At 39.0% G+C, this 17,855-nt stretch overlaps 2 protein-coding genes across 2 annotated transcripts; both read left to right on the top strand.

The window, feature by feature from the left end:
• Window positions 1-1,831: 1,831 nt before the first annotated feature.
• Window positions 1,832-3,770, top strand: hoxa2b (homeobox A2b). The gene is made up of 2 exons (XM_068050681.1): window positions 1,832-2,183; window positions 2,693-3,770. The coding sequence occupies exons 1-2, from the start codon at window positions 1,832-1,834 to the stop codon at window positions 3,430-3,432; spliced, it is 1,092 nt and encodes a 363-aa protein (XP_067906782.1). The 3' UTR covers window positions 3,433-3,770.
• Window positions 3,771-7,753: 3,983 nt separating this feature from the next.
• On the top strand, window positions 7,754-9,286 carry hoxa1a (homeobox A1a). Its single transcript, XM_068050694.1, has 2 exons — window positions 7,754-8,381; window positions 8,812-9,286. Exons 1-2 carry the CDS (start codon window positions 7,754-7,756, stop codon window positions 9,162-9,164), a joined length of 981 nt encoding a protein of 326 aa, XP_067906795.1. The 3' UTR covers window positions 9,165-9,286.
• The last annotated feature ends 8,569 nt before the right edge of the window (window positions 9,287-17,855 follow it).

The following is a 17,855-nucleotide window of genomic DNA, read 5'->3' as shown; positions in this document are numbered from 1 at the left end:
TACAGAACTGAAGCATTCTCAGCAGGATGCGTGTATTTTCCCTAAATTTTCCAAGCAGCAAACGGATTAATAAAATCAGCATTTTTATATCTTAAAATACATTATTTTATGTTTCATTCCGTTTTATGTTGCCAACAATTTGATTCAAATGGGCTTTGCTTTCGCCCACATGCCCTTGCAACTGAAAGGCTGTGAAAATCTGCAGAACGCCAACACCTACACACATTTCACATACAAAAGCCCCATTTAACTGCAAAAAGGTCGTTCCATTTGTAGCTTAGCATGAAAACCTACAGTTCAAACTTGAAAGAAGGCTAGCTACTATAAATGATTATATATTTTCTATGAACTCACCCCTTGCTGTTCAGTAGTGTTGAATATGCTATGATGATAAATAAAATATTTTCTGTAACCATTTAAAGTAACAAGCAGGATTCACACTCTCTTGTTGATGGTATTCGACATTGCAGAGAGAAGCTTTAAATGTGTTCTGGGGGCCAAAAGCTGTCAGACCTTTTGCCGAACAAGATTGATAGCGCACATACTTCCTTACAGCTTTGTTTGCGGTATAAGCAAAACGGAGGCCAAGAAAACCACTGCTATTTCCATTTTACTCAGTTCAACAAAATCCCAGCACTTTACAATTCCGTGATGGTGAAGGATTTTTTTCTTAAGTGCTAATATATTTACTAAATACTGCACGGCCATAACGAATATAAGTGCATCGTGACAGCTTTAACCGCCCCCACCCCACCACTTCACAATTTAGATAGAAGTACTGTTCATTTTTTAAAAGGAAATAGAAATTGAAATTTGTGGATGCAAAACGTACAGTTTATTTTAGTCCATGCCCTCAAATTCTCGTTTTATTAAAACCGTTTCGTTTTATTTTATATGTTTATATATGATTGTGTGTATATTTATGTATGTGTGCGTGTGTGTTTTAAACACAGTAATCTATTCTCACTTGCAGTTAATCTTTAGATGTTACAAATTTCACAAAACACAAGAGAATACAATACCTTCAGTGATACGCCTTTTACGTTTTTCGTTGGTCATAAACAAACGATTATAAGAAAAGTGTAGTATCCAGAATCACCACCATATTCGACCTCCTGCTTGAATTATTGCCTTCGTACAGCACAATAATCAAAGAATATCCAGTACTATACAAATATAATAATAAGGAGACCGAAATCCCAACGAAAACATGAAGCAAATGGCTGTAGCTTCGTCTGTGTAACTTCTTATGTGGCTGGGTTCTGGGGTCCAGTGTCAAAACTTTGAAGATTAATGGATTACTTTGTTAATGACTCTAGGCGTCAGATTTAGGTGCAAGATGATTTGTGAGGTGCAAGTCGTCTTCGTGACAGTCGGTAACACACAGAGAAAGAGGAGCCAGCAAGTGTGCAGGAGACAGAGAGGGAGAGAGAAAGAAAGAGGCAAGGCTGAATGAGCTGATTTCCACGAGCTTTAAAACAAAAATCTTTTTCACATTTATTATGGGAAGATGGATCAAAAAGTGGAAATCAAAACACTGCTGGCCTTGAATGAGGCGTTTCTCTCCGACTTTTTGGATCAATCACATAGACAGTGCCTTCTTTTGATTAAACCCCAAATTGTCATTGGGCAGACGCAATCATGTGACAGCGAATTCGGTCCAATTTCAACCTTGTCTCCATGAATTCAATAGTTTAATAGTAGCACGGTCCCCATACGGCTGTAATCAGTGAATTAGAAAAAAAAAACAGCAGCGATATTTATTTTTTTTTAACGGGCCAAAAAATAACTAACACCTAACTTTCTCCCCCTACGTTCTGTGGAGACGGCAATGAATTACGAATTTGAACGAGAAATTGGTTTTATCAATAGTCAGCCGTCGCTTGCTGAGTGCCTGACATCTTTTCCCCCTGTCGGTGATACATTTCAAAGTTCATCAATCAAGAACTCGACGCTTTCACACTCGACAGTGATTCCTCCTCCTTTTGAGCAAACCATCCCCAGCCTGAATCCCAGCAGTCACCCTCGCCAAAGCCGGCCAAAACAGAGCCCAAATGGCACAAGCCCTTTACCAGCCGCGACTCTACCTCCGGAATACCCCTGGATGAAAGAGAAAAAAAACTCCAAGAAGAATCACCTGCCTGCTTCTTCTGGACCCGCAGCATCCTGTCTTTCCCAGAAAGGTCAGCTCAAAGACGTTTCATTTCGAATTATTGTCTTAACTTAGACTCGCTTATTTGCATGAATTGTTTAATCAGTTTTATTTTGTTGCTAGTTAATAATTAAGAGATCGAAGCACTTTCTCCAACTTATTTAATGGAGGATGATTTATTTGCCCAGCTAGTCAGAAAATGACCTTCTGTGCTCTCCCCATCTTAGAGTTTTGATATTTGACAGTAATGAAGAGTGATAGATGAGCGCACTTTCATGGTAAAGCAGCTGATGCAGAGATCACCAAATGTGGAAAGGCTGTTGTAAACGTTACTACAAGATTGGGCTTTGATGCACGTGTATTTTGCAATATATTTAATATTTTAGCCAGTGGCAGACGCCACAGCCGCAGACATTGAAACAATGGGTTTACTGCATTCAGGCGGCCATTTTGTTGCAGTGGATGGTCTATATTTTATATAATTTTGGTTCAAGTGACTGTAAACTATTATTATTGTTTTTCACTTCTATTTATTTGTAGAAACTCATGAAATTCCGGATAATACAGGTGGGGGATCGCGGAGGTTAAGGACAGCTTACACAAACACGCAGCTTTTGGAGCTGGAAAAAGAATTTCACTTCAACAAGTATCTGTGTCGACCCAGGCGGGTGGAGATTGCAGCTTTGCTTGATTTGACTGAAAGACAAGTGAAAGTATGGTTTCAAAACAGACGAATGAAGCACAAAAGACAGACCCAGTGCAAAGAAAACCAAAACGGCGATGGCAAATTTAAGAATTTGGAGGATAGTGGACAGACTGAAGATGACGAAGAGAAGTCACTCTTTGAGCAAGGCATCAACAATGTTACAGGCGCTCTCTTGGACAGGGAAGGCTATACTTTTCAATCCAATGCACTGACTCAACAGCAGGCGCAGAATTTACACAATGGAGAATCCCAAAGTTTCCCAGTTTCGCCTTTACCCAGCAATGAGAAAAATCTAAAACATTTTCATCAGCAGTCACCCACTGTTCAAAACTGCCTGTCAACAATGGCCCAGAACTGTGCAGCTGGCTTGAACAATGACAGTCCAGAGGCCCTTGATGTCCCTTCTTTACAGGATTTTAACGTATTTTCCACAGAATCCTGCTTACAGCTTTCAGATGGAGTATCGCCCAGTTTACCAGGGTCCCTGGACAGCCCTGTGGATCTTTCTGCTGACAGTTTTGACTTTTTTACGGATACTCTAACCACAATCGATTTGCAGCATTTGAACTACTAACTGAAAAGTCGCTGTGAGCAGAATATGCCTTCTTTTAAATTCGTTTTCTTTCCTTCAGTTCCTTTCAAATGGTCAGTATTTTTTCCTTTCAATTAACTTGAATGTGTTCGAGGCCCATCTATAAATGCAAAAGTTAGTTATTGTCTTTGGACTAATGCCCCGTATTTTATAACTCGTCGCCCAGCAAGACATGGGTCCCTCATGAAAATTATTGCATAGAAATCGACCAATCTCTACTTTTCCCTTTTTCACTTTCGTATTATTTTAAGGTACATTGTCATAAATAATTTGATAGAGCAAAATATTATACGCTACAGGTAGCCATCCTGAAGCATTTTCTCTCTCAGGACTATTTTCACTTAATAAATATTTCATTTCTTTTTGACATAAATGCATTAATAAAATTGAGCAGTCTGGTCAGTCTCGTTCTTTACTTTTTTCATATCAGCATTTATTGAAGAAGAATAAAAGAATCCAAGATCTTTATTTATGACTCCACAGAAACAACAATAAAGCTGGGTTTGAAAACTTTGACCGAAACTGTTTGTGGCACAGAGCCACGCACTCGGGAAATATATTAATATTGCCTTTATTAAATGACACAAAATATGTGGCGCTACATTTTAATATTAACACTTTGATATAACAAACTGAACAAAGGCAAAAAGAATGCTATATATAGAAATTAGTAATATTTCGTAGCAAAATCTTCTTCAGTACACACCCCATGGATACACCTGCCACCAGTCAGAAAATCTAGGAAAGAAGGAAAAAAGTTTAGGAGTGTTCATGCCCATGTGTGCTTGTTACTAAACAAACGTCTTTATTTGTTGATGTCAGTAGCTAATCTTTAACGCTGATTCCTCTATTCCTTATCTCGCTGACTGCCAGTCATCATCTGCAATATAGATTCCCATATGTTTCACTGCGTCATGCGCCGTTAAACCTGCTTTTTTCAACAACAAAAAAAACAGCTGGGCCTAAGAAACTCCCGCATTATCACGCAGTTTATTATTTTACTAAGAAATCGTACATTAGAAATGTAATATGGAAAACCGATTTTATTTAATTAAGAGTCACAACATTTTAAAGAAAAAAGCGAGCTCGAGAGAGCGTCAGTGTGGTTCTTCAAAAATCTATTCAGCACAAATGTTTAATTTGCTACAATCTTCCTTTTGAAAAAGTCTTCAGAAAACATGATCTCAAATCTTGGCCCACTTTTTATAAAAACACAAGGCATATTCTGGCGTTTAGTGCATTACTATATGTATAAATGAAATAACAGCTGTAGGAATGCATCCTTATTGTGCATGAGGATTTTTAGGCAACCATTCTCTTTTAATCCTCCTGTAACACCTCCTCTCCCTCTAGGCTCCCTCCCCCGAAGAACTTGTTGTAATACTTATTTCGATTCAACAGAAACTAGCGGTGCATATGTGTTTGTGTTGTCGTTTGAAACACGTTGGGCTTCTGCGTAAGCAGTGACAGGAACGGTTCTGGAGGTAATTCTTCCCAAACTCATAAATCAAATCCCTTTTATGAATGAGAATGTCATCAAATGGATCAATCGCAGCAGTACATAACAAAAAAACATCTTACGTATTTGCTTGGACCGGGGAACCCCTGTCAGCTTGAAACTTGTAGGCGTTGAGTCGTAATTCATTTTCACTGTTTCTTATAAAGAGCACTGCGCTTTCTATTGCTGCTGCTGACACTCAGTTCGAATTGGGACTTACCACGTAAGGATTTACAACGATGTTACTGTTGGACTGGAGTTCCAATTGTTTAATCATTAAGCAGGGAAATAATAGGAAGGACTTTTACTGCACATTGTATTACTGGTTTTGTGTTAAGGCGTTTTTATTACTTTCTTTATCAGGCTGCTGTATTGTGTATCGGGAAAGCGATACTTCCTTATTAAAAGCAAACCGCACGGGCAAATAGTGACACATTGTCGATAACCTGTCGTTATTAACCAAGTCTTTACATGACATAATGGGCAGCTTACTGGGAGATGTGTTTTTACCCCGAAAGCCCGGTTACTCAGCACCGCAGGCTTTCAGGCCATTCTCAATGGCGCATGGCGACCGCAACCACCCTAAAATACTAAAAGTCAGTCTTTGGTTTACGGGTTGCGGGGAAAGATACAGATATTTCACGGGATAGTTGGGAAAACTACTTTAAGGAAAGCATTCCAGTGGGGGAAGGGAGGAGTTTTTTTTTGCAGAATTCAAACCGAAAAGTACTAAAGACATTTTTTAAAAAAAGATCCAATCCAGATTTCTTCAGCGGGCAGTTTCCGCTACAGTGAATGTTCAGACCCAGGAAATAAAGATGGCGGAGCGGATTGTTACAGTGAAGCTGTTCATTTGTTCTAATTTACGAGCATATGGAAAGAGGGGGAAATGCACTAAAGTATGATTTCTAATTGCCGTCTAATACAAGGCGAAAAAAAATAAATTTTCAGGGTACAGCACACAGAAACGAAAGATGTTTTATACTCTGCAAAAAGGTTTCCTGTGCTTGTCCGAGTGAATTGCAATTCATTTCTGTGTTTGTTTTGTCTGCTTAAGTGTATTACTGACTTGGAGAGTTAAAACTGGAGCTTTACTGAGCTTCAGTCGATAGATAGGTCGCGGAGTAAAAGCATCATATTCTGTACAGTCGATAGAAGTTCCATTGGTCAGAAGTATATATTGAAAAAAAAACACTCCTGTTACATTTTCTTTTGGACAATTTTTGCTAATCTCATGAAGTCCGTTTAATAATTAAAACACACACAGGCCACAAAGAACAATAATCAGCTATTTCCGCTTCAAGAGCTGTGGAATACTACAGTTAAGTGATTTGTGAAGACTCACTCAAAATATTTCACAAACCTTAGTCGGACATTTACTTTCATGAATTAGTTGTCAAATTTCACAAAGCCTAAATCTAAACCGAAATAATCTCTAAGTTCCACGTGTGGTCGCCATTCCGCAATGCTTGCTTACAGTAGGACCGTAATCCACTGTTTGTCATAATTAATTAATCCGAGTAAATTACTGTATCTAACCCTGAGCCACGTCACTCTGTAATGTGCAAAAGATAGATCTCAAATCAGCACCGACCCTGACTGCTCGGAGAGAACTCTACAGGAAGCTGACAGATGGGCGGCAGCGCCTTCCAATCGACCACGTTTGGTTACATTATGCCTTAGCCAAGGGGAGTTATTATTCATATCTGTGTGGAAAAAATCTCTGATTCCCGCTGCAACCAGAATAAAGGCAGGCAGCCAATATAATACAGAAGACTCTTTGGCTGCCTGTAACCCTATAGTGAGGGGATGCTCCTGCCAGCCTGTATTCGATTGAAGAGGCTGCTCATTTCCATGCCAATAGCTAGAAACCGGAGGACAGGCAAAGGCCAGGCCTTGATAGGCTGTTGCACGCTTCCTTGTGACATTATTGCACAGTGAAGGCATGGCGCCTCCCTTTACAAGCCCACACCATATCACACACAACTTAAATACAAATCTTTACATCATAAAACTCTTAATCCAATCAATCATTTTACCCTTTGTTTTGAGGGTCGTCTTCAATTACGTTGCACGGATTAGCACTAAGGGTAGAATCAGTTCATAATATGCACAGGCTATCCCATGCCTGAATGAAATGTAGCAGTTACCTGTACTTTCTTTCATTAAAATGCACGAAGTGGTCTGACACATCATAGACTCGCTTTGCATAGCTTTTCCGACCTACATATCATCGAGTTATGCTTGAAAAAAACGCCGCTCACACACAATGCTACAGCAGACACTCGAGAGGAATACCGGATTCCTTTTCCACAGTGGAGCGACGCTACACAAACACCATTCCTTTAACCGTTTAGGTCCTGGCTGTTGGGTATTTAATCCTGCGGCTTTTCTTACCTGACAGAGAAGCTACTGTGCGGAAGAAGACGGGATAATTGCCCCCATTGTAGACGCGCGATTCGCGGTAACTCTAATGGCAATGCAGACCCGAGCGAAACAGTACCTGCATCTTCAACACATCCCTGCTGCATTCTGCCGGGCATGCTTTGAAGTATAATGCATTTGCGGGCTAATAATGGCGTAACCTTGATGGAAGAGCGTTTGTAATTTAAATGCCACTAAAACAGTGATCGATCACATGCAAACTTCGCAGGGAACCCCGCGATTGGACGAATTTGGTCACGTGGCGACACCACTGTATATTGATATCATTTTCTTTCAGCCCCATTGAGGAAGTGGGCAAGTTGGCACGGGCCATCCAGGTTGGTGGACAGTCACTTTATATGCTGTTTACCCCAGTGACAGATGGACAATGCAAGGATGAACTCCTTTCTAGATTATTCCATCATTAACGGAGAAACTGGGACCTGCTCTTCCAGAAGTTACCATGCAGATCAAGGAATTACAACTTATCAGTCTTGTGCCGTTAGTAATAATAACTGCAACGCTGATGACCGCTATATCGTGAGCAGAAGTGTCCAAATAGGTGCTCCTCCTCATCATCATCACCATCACCAGAGTAACTATACACATCCCAACAACCTGGGCATCTCCTACAGTGCCCACCCCAACTGTGGGGCAGGCTACCCAGCACAGAGCTTTAACACAGGCTACAGTCATCACTACTCATTGAATCAAGAGACGGATGGCAACGGAGGGTACCCTCAGTGTGCTCCTGCTGTCTACCCTGGAAATATTGCCTCAGCTATTAGCCCTCATCACCACAGTTATGGCGGGATGGTAGGATCAGGCCAATATCCCCATCACCCTTACGGGCAAGAACAGCAGGGTTTAGCCCTCGCTGCAGGTTGTCACTCTCTGTCACCCGTTCATGGCAGTCACCAGGAAGCCTGCTGCTCCCCGTCTGCTGAGACCCCTCCCCCAGCACAGACCTTTGACTGGATGAAAGTGAAGAGGAATCCTCCAAAAACAGGTAATTTCAGTTTTCTATGTGCATTGCTTTCTACAGGTAATTGTAAGGTGAAAATAGATCCTAGCAAATCCGGTGGGAAAAGTGACAGCAAAGCGTGAAAGACTGGAGTAAAAAATCTTTATCTGTTGCATGTTGTTAAAGCTGGTCTGATGGCCTCACCTTTCCTCCAAATTGTCTTTTTCTTTGATCTATTTCTTTCTTCCAGTCTTATCAGCATTCTGTGAAACATAATTTAAACATCAGCTAGCTGATGACGTGTAACAGTTGTAGAGTAATCCTTTTAAGCTTTCCTGACAAGACATTTCCAAACTACTGGAACGGCAATGATTGATTATCAATGCAGCAAAACTAACCCAGCAATCCCAAGCACTTGTCACATTTTGTCTTCTAAATTTGCCCTGACTTTTGTGACTTCTTTTTACTGATTTAGGAAAGGCTGGAGAGTATGGTTTTGCCGGTCAGCCCAATACGGTGAGAACCAATTTCACCACCAAGCAACTAACGGAGCTGGAGAAAGAGTTCCACTTCAACAAGTACTTGACTCGGGCCAGGCGGGTGGAAATCGCTGCTGCCCTCCAGCTCAACGAAACCCAGGTAAAAATTTGGTTCCAGAATCGGCGGATGAAGCAGAAAAAACGGGAAAAGGAGGGTCTTACCTCAGCTTCTCCGGCCACGCCTGGGAGTGAAGCAAACACAGAAGACACCTCAGACAAATGTAACTCTACCTCATCGACCCCCTCCCCATCATCATCTACCTCAGAAACTATTAATACTTCAGGCTGAAACATTCCGAAAACAAGCCCAAATTAGGAACTATTTAATTTGCTCGTTGTTTTAAGTTAGAAGGGAAAGATGTAATGCTATATAAATTTCTGGGAAACAAACCAAAAGAAAGATATTTTATTTGGAACAAAAATCTGTCAATCTCTAAACGAACCAGAGATGCACTATTACAAAAGTGTTTACACTAAGAACCAACTACTGTATAATATAATTGTCCTATTTTAATTTAATGTGTTGCATATATATTGTAAGCTGCGCTGGTTGTATATATTTTCTCAAGAGTTTTATCTTTTTACGAATATTTTCTAAAAATAATGCTGAAAGCCAGGGTCAAGCGACCATTATATGATGTAGATGTAGAGTTTTTATAAACAAAATGTGATCAATGAATCGAAGTGTAAGCAAAACATTTCTTGTACTTGCAGCAAGCAGAGCTGGGTCGATAGAGAAGCTCTCCTTAAACTGGGGAAGGTTACATGTACAGAAATTACATATACTTCATTGCACTGGGCTATGTAAAATTTGAAAGATGTTAAATATGTGTCCCCCTCCAAAACGTACGTGGGTTGTCTCAAGCCCAGCAGTAGCACCTTGTTAAAATACCTCAGAATGATCACGTTTACTCCGATATCTGTTGAACTTGATGTCATGAGCTACCTGTTAATGTAATTTATAGCCAAACGATTGTTTTCCTTGTGGTTTGTGTCTGGAATTTTGCATGATACAATGCTGTCAGTGTGTACCTACTCATTACTGAGTTTTATCAGTTCTACTGTGTGACTAGATGTTATATACAATCAGCACGTGATTTGAGACGGTTCTGAGATTTTCTGTGACTGAAATCCAGAACAGAATTTACGGGTCCAAATAATAAATTCTATTAAAATGCTGCGCTTCTCTATTATAATCAAGTATGTGGCCGTTTCTCTTCCCTTTCCATAAACAGTGTTTAAAACTTTTTCTTCCATCATTGCCCGCGTACTTTTTACATTACATGCATTTAACTTATTTTAGATTTTTTAATTGATAAGCCATGGAGTCAGAGAAAATCATCAGGTTTCAACCAGGTTCAAGCTAACTGAATCAAAAGTCAAATGGGACACGTTTTCTGCTCATTGGAAGGATCTGCGTGTCTTTTAAGAAGCTTTTCAAGCCATGTTAAATGCTACACATACCAGATCTAAGCACTGACCTTTTCACCTTGAATTGCTTATTTACATATATGTAAACAACGCACTCTCCAAAGACAGTCATTGTCATCAACTGAAGCTTTGCTTCAGATTATTGCACCAAAGATTTCACTGATTTCACATAAATATACTCGAGTAAGCGGAATGTAAAGAAATGAAAAAATGCAAGATTGTAGAATCAACTTTCTAAACTAAACTATTTTCCTTGTATTGTTTTGACTGAGCAAACCGCTGACGCCGCGTGACTAGAATGTCACAGGCATTTGCTTCAGAATCAACATGATTAGATGCAGTTTGGCGTCAATAGCAAAAGTCGATGGTGTTTTAGGGCACGTCGGCCATATCAAGGGACATGTCTGCTATAGAGCTGTCTGCCTTTGGAAGGTTGCAGTTGATGCAAAAGAACTTCAAAGAAAACTTCAACTTCTGTCTTTTTTGATACTCAGCGTTTCCAGTATCACTTCCTGCTTACTAAAGGAAACAAATTGTACAAAGTCAAAACTCGAAATCAACTAAGCAATATCACTTTTCGATACAAAAGTCTGACTCTTTATAACTAATAAAGTGGGTGTTAACTTCGCCATCTATTTTAATTGTAATACATTGAGAATAACTAGAGTTTAAAATATGAAAAGAAGTGTTTAAACAATTTCAGATAAAAGGCAAAAGAAAGACTTGCATTTATAAAGCGCCTTTCACGACCTTAGGAGGTCCAAAAGCGCTTTACAGACCATGAAGTATAGTCACTGTTGTAATGTAGGAAATGAGAAGAATCCAAGTAGGCTGGAAATACAAAGCTCGAAATAAACACTTTAGATTTTATATAATACTTTATTTTTAAAAGTTCAACTATAATTAGTTGGGGTTCCAAAACTTTCGAAGCAGATATTATTGAATTTCAAGGTCTCCGCTATTACGCAGGAGTAATGCCTCGCCATCTGTTGCTAGTGATAGGTGTAAAATCCAATCGCGGTGAAATCCGTTTGCTTTCTCACTCCGTACACCTCAGTCCTCGCTACTTTAAACATGCAGTACGATTCTATGGAAAAAGAAAAAAAAATCTTGTTCCTTTTTCGGAGTTTTTATCAATTCATGTACCTATTAGTTGATATATATATACAATGTAAATGCTGATACAATGCATTCAAAAATTATCGTTCGCACATTTCTGAATAGCAAACTATATCACATCTTGGAAGGTGAAAGCTTTTTCGAAAAAAAAACTACAAAAAGGATCACTATAGCGATGAGCTCACTTTCCTACACGATATCTTATGATGTACTGGCAAAGTTATAGCAGATCTTTACTGCGCTTCCAAATCTTCTAACTTGAGGTAGAATTTATATTCGGAAAGAATCGAAAATTCGCCGCAATGTTCTGCGTTAAAGTAGTTCAGTCATCTAAGATCTAACACTGAACCTTGAATAAGTTTTATCTTGTATAGGTTTTACTTCTATTATTTTCCCTGTACGAGCCAATTTTCACTCTTATTCTTACATTACGTCACTTTTTATACTGAATTAATCTCTCATGAATACGGTCGCTTTCTTCGAAGCTGGTTTTTAAATAAAATCGGCGAAGAGCTGAAGCATTTCAGGATAAGCAAGAGATCACCCTCGCCGTTCATTCCATTCAAAGATTCACCCTCTTGAATTTACCTTTTCAATGTAGAGACTCTGCATTTTCCTTCAGGGCAATCAGATTAAAACTGATCAATATTTACTCAATGTGAAAGGCTGACTGAAGACCCTATAGCTAAGAAACTGTTCCACTCTGCCTGCTCAGCCTTGTTTAATCTCCAGTTCACCGAAAGTTCAAGCCGAAATTAATTCAGCGTTGGGTCATTTTCAAATTAGCGTTCCCGTTTTAGCTCGGAGTGAGCCTCAGCTACAAACTCCAGACAAATCCCTTACACCAGTGACATGGTGTAAGCAAACGACGCATAATTACAAAAAAACCCTCTCAGAATCCACACCAAAATACAGGGTATTAAGCAAATTGTTATCCTTGTTTGAGGTCAAAGTTCATTCTATCACTGAATAAATGAATATTTAATTATACTTTATTGCCCCATTCTAATGACAGGTCACGTTCTGAGTAATCTTCTCTATAAACATTGACGTCCTAATCGATACTCGGGTTTAGTTTTATGACAGCACTGAAACAGAAATGGTCAGCCACCATTGCAGAGCTAACAAGACTGTTGTCAGTAGATATTGTTTTACTATAACGATTTACTTCGTTGAAAGATTGCAAATTACAATGCAATCCCGAATTATTTAGCATTCATAAAGCTACCATGAGATCTTAACAGACTACTAAAAACAAAAAAGTTATCAAGCACATCATATTGGGACCAATTTTCCCAGATTGTAAATTTGTGAATTGTTAGTGTCCGTCCAATTTCTGCAGTTACTCGAATTCAGAAATATTTGTAGGTTTGTCTGTATTTTCAATGTGCACAATAGCGAGGAGTCACAGCATGAAGTATATGCGTTATAAGTTTATGCAAGAAGACAAATAATATTCAAAGCCGCAAGTAAAGCTGAATGAGCGATGCTATCTGAAAGTCAGGGCAAATAAAGCTCAGAATGAATTGATCTAATTTTAAAGTAAACTGCTGTGAATTAGTCAATGTTTCCTGAACGCAACACAACCACACTGTTAATACCAGCCAACGACCTCTATCTAAAATAGTCAAATCAGCTATTCAATTCTCAATCATCAATCGCCACTGGACAAATAGACTAGCTAAGGCAATTTGACAGGATGAAGAAAGGTTTGAAGTGAAATGCACACATAAGACAACTGAGATAATATTGCGGGAATATTTATGACATTGTATGGGGGAGGAATACATTTCGGTCAAGTGTATTTTCAGTACTAAGAACGCAAATAGTTGTGGAAGAAATATTTATCCAACAGTGTCACATCATCAAACGTGCAGGGTAAATTTAAAATATATATTGTGTCTGCACTGAACACAGAGGGTACCGAACTATAAAGGTTTGGATGATTTAAAGCACAGCTTAAGTAGTTACAGAATGTACAGAAATCAGCTGGGTTCTTTTAAATAATTTCAAGTTCACAAATAATCAGTAAATTAAAGTTTATATTTAAACACTTTCAAAAGTATGTGTTTCCTAAAATGCGGTCTCACATGCTCTTGGGATCAGAAGATTAACAAAGTTCTTGTATACTTTTCACCTCTGCTAAAGAGACCGCTAACTGTCTTTGCGGATTGTGAAGAATAAGGCAAAAGTAATTCAGGGATTTTTGTGGGCTTCGTTTGAAATATTTTTAAAATATTAATCAGCCTAGGTGAACATGCTTGTTTTAGTTGGGCAGTCGCTGTTTTTGTCAATGACCTTTTTTTCAAACTGAAAACGATGAACGCTTCTTGCATTTCCAAATTCACTTTAATAACAACACGCGTGTGCAGTCAGTACAGTATTAATCTACAACATAAGAAGGCAATTTGTTTCGAAATAATTAACTGAGTCTATACACAGGACTATCCCAGTTTTGACCTTTTGATAGTTTTGCCCATAAGGTTAAACAAACGTACTTCAGGTTGTACGGGCCGATTTATCATTTTAAGAGGCCATGCCATGAATTTAGCAATGCAATAGCTGCTGTCTTGTGATAGTTAATATTCTACATTTGCAAACAATAGTGGAGTTTAATATTACATTCAAAATAAGCACGGAGTCAAGCATCAAGATACAGGAATAATAAAAACGGCTGACAGCACAGGACAAATCAACACCCTCTCTCATATTCTGACTCTGCTATCGACATACATATGTGTGCACATTATTAATCAAAAGTAGAAATATTTAAACAAACTCCACAATCATTTGTATCCAATACCTTTCCAAATATTCATACTGAATAATATGACATTTTTGAATGACAGCGGAATTACTTTAATATACTATAATAAAAACAAGAAATGCTGGAACCACTCAGCAGGTCTGGCAGCATCTGTGGAAAGAGAAGCAGAGTTAACGTTTCGGGTCAGTGACCCTTCATCAGAAGTATACTTTAATATACTAATAGAAAGTGTACAATTTCTTCCATTACACGGTAATGTTGGTGGAGATGGGCATATATCCTCGTACATATTTACAGACCGCCTCAGGATTGGTCTTTCTCTTATCCTGTAGCATTGATATAAAATTTTGAAATCCGATAATATTGATCGTTAGTTTAAACATCATTTTCGCACTTAATACCAGGAAGTGTGTAGAAGGGAAATCGGCATCAGTCCGAATGATAAATCATATGCACAGTATTCCGCGATATTTCACACAACCACACAATTTATAGAAAGACCCTGGCATTTACTTATATAAAGTCAAATTTTCAGAAACGTTCGCTGCAAAATGGAGACAGACTACTTAGGAATGATACAGAATTATTAAGAATTTAGATTATTTTTCGTTCCGTTGATGTTAACAGAAGCAAACAAGTCTTTGCTCATTTTGAAATGAATGGCGAAAAGAACAATTCTTCGGTATTACTCTGCAGCTGGGATCCGTTTGGTTAGTATGGTTTATCACAACCCCAAATCTGTACTTATTGTCACAGCGTCATGATGGAAGCTGTAGAATAGCAACATCTCATGATAAAACTGTTCTACAAAGGCAAAACTACCTTAAAGTTTTCGAAAGGTAATTTTGCAATATTGAGTCGGAAAAATGTAGAATAAAGTGCGAAGAGAATTCGAGTTTTTAACATATATATTGCGCACAGAGGCTCATACTTTCCATTTTCCAGCAATAATTGCACTGTTAGCTGCGTTAAATCAATGCACGGGGCTTCAAAATAAAAGCCGATGACCTGATCTGTTAGAAATTTAGGCTGGAGACGCCTTGCCATATGACAGTACTCGAAACTTAGAGCAGTTTAAGCTTTTGTAAGAAATCTTGTCGTTCAAGATACGCTATCACGGAATGGTTACAGCACAGAAGGAGGCCATTCGGCCTTAAGCTGCAAATTGCGCATAATCGGTGTGCGCCAATTTCCAAATGCGTAATCTACCTGTCGATTGACAAGTTCGGTCCAGTACCGCCATATAGGCTGTCCTTCCGCTAAAATTGTATTATTAAAGCTGCGAACCAGTAAACCAAACCTTCATGCAAATTCAGTATTTATTTCAAAAGGTAGAATACCAATTCTTTCCCAAAATCAAGCTTTCCCCTGCCTTCATTCTTGAATATTACACAAGCCACCAATAACTCGCCAACAAATATATAACAAGTACAAGCCTTTAATAATGTCTCTTATGTAAAAATCCCTAAATGTGAATGACTGTCTTTCTGTCCGCGTTCCTTATGTTTCAGCACTGTGCTCTGAGAAACTGTAAGGTAAATTATAAACCCCTTAAACCTCATGTAATGGATGTAGGTTTAATTTAAAAGATGTCCTCCAACACTTAGGGCAGTTAAAAATTAAGAATTTGTTATAAGCGACTATCTGATCATTCTTATATAGTTGTCCTCTTAGTGTCTGGGTTGGCCGCCGTCTTCGGCTCCCGGACTTGGCTGTTATAAAGAAGAAATAAAAGTTTCGCATCGAGTTGCAGTAGATCGCAGCGCCAAGCGAGGCAATCCTACTTCTTTAATGTAAGGTTTTTTTCCCCACATTCTAAACTGCCGGCCTCGCTTTATTTTGGCGCCTATACTGCAGTTATACTGCTTGTGACCAGTCCGTACATAATGCACACATTCGTTCAGTACCTACAGCATCAAAAGCCTTTTCCTTTTGTGCCGATTTTATAAAATAATTGGTCGAAAAACCAGTTACATTTTCCTCCTCTTCTGACTGTCTCAGAATTGTGTTCATCTGCAGGACCAGAAGAGAAAACACAAGTATTTGTGGTGTAATGAGCTCTTAGGGAAATCGATGGTATTTACCGAGAAGGAGTATTAGGTTTAATGCACAACTTTTAGAGATACTAACTGATGAGCAACTTAAATGGCATGCTGAATTGCAGCTTGTCAGCTTAATTGTTTACTTTTTAAACGTTTCAGACCTGTTGTTCTTTTGAAAAAATAATTCTTAACAAACATTCATAACAAAAATCCATCTGTGCGCAGATCAGCCCTTCGAGTTCAAAGATAGCTTTTGTACATTAAAGGAAATATCAATAGTAACCACCCATTATTACGTCTGAGGTAATTTTAATGCAATTTAGAAATAACATATGCTATTTTCCGTCGATACCGTATGCTAATATTTACTGTACATCAAATGTGTATGCAGCTGATTTTAAAATCATATTGTGTAATATATAAGATTTACACAAATATTCACTATTGCCTTTAACGATAAATGGGTAGGAATAAAAACAAAGCTTTATAAATTAGGCCTCAGTGAGGTTTTAAACTTTGTGATTAGAAAATGTTCTTTTAAAAATAAGGTGTCATAAGATGATGAACAGAGTATTCATTATGATGTATATTTTAATTGTAAAAGGACATAATTCCTAAACATTTTTCCCTTATCTGTGCATAATTTTTATCCAAGTGTGAGATTTGCTGATACATGGTGCCAACCAGGGTGGCACAGTGGCGCAGTGGTTAGCACAGTAGCCTCACAGTTCCAGGGACCCGGGTTCAATTCTGGGTACTGCCTGTGTGGAGTTTGCAAGTTCTCCCTATGACTGTGTGGGTTTCCGCCGGGTGCTCCGGTTTCCTTCCACAGCCAAAGACTTGCAGGTGATAGGTAAATTGGCCATTGTAAATTGCCCCTAGTGTAGGTAGGTGGCAGGGAATATGGGATTACTGTAGGGTTAGTGTAAATGGGTGGTTGTTGGTCGGCACAGACTCGGTGGGCCAAAGGGCCTGTTTCTGTATCTCTAAATAAAAAATAAACTGAACTATCTGTGTTGGCATCCTTCCATCTATGAAAGATGGTGGACATGCAGCAAACAACCCACTTAGGTGGAATATAAACAGAAAGTGCTGGAAATACTCAGCAGGTCAGGCAGCATCTGTGGAGAGAGGAATAGAGTTAATGTTTCAGGTCAGTGACCTTTCATCAGAACTGGTAAGAATTAGAAAAGAATAATGTTTAAGCAAGTGAAGAGGGGGTGGAAGGGTGGGGAAAAAGCCATCTCTGATTTGTGCCAACACACTTGAGAGCACTGTTTTTGAGAGGACTGCCACATTTGTGATTTTGTCCTGCCATAATATACCCATAATGCACCGCAGACAGCCAAGATAGAAATTATTGAGCTTCTTTTCCTGGTAGTTGTAAGTCGCTCATATTTCACAGCCATACAGCAAGATGCTGAGAACACAGGCCTTATAAACCATCAGCTTGGCCCTGAGGGTCAGCTTGGTGTTCTCCCATGCGCGTTTTGTGAGTCGGCCAATGGTGGTAGCTGAATTATCAAGCTGGTATTAATACTTCTGAGAGATGTTGTCATTCATTGTAGGGGTTCAGATTGTGTGACGCCACAAGAAAGTGCCCACCTTGGTTCCTTAGCAT

This window comes from Heterodontus francisci, chromosome 2 (genome assembly GCF_036365525.1).
Source record: "Heterodontus francisci isolate sHetFra1 chromosome 2, sHetFra1.hap1, whole genome shotgun sequence".
Taxonomy (NCBI): domain Eukaryota; kingdom Metazoa; phylum Chordata; class Chondrichthyes; order Heterodontiformes; family Heterodontidae; genus Heterodontus; species Heterodontus francisci.
This window is presented reverse-complemented; position numbering and strand designations above follow the sequence as displayed.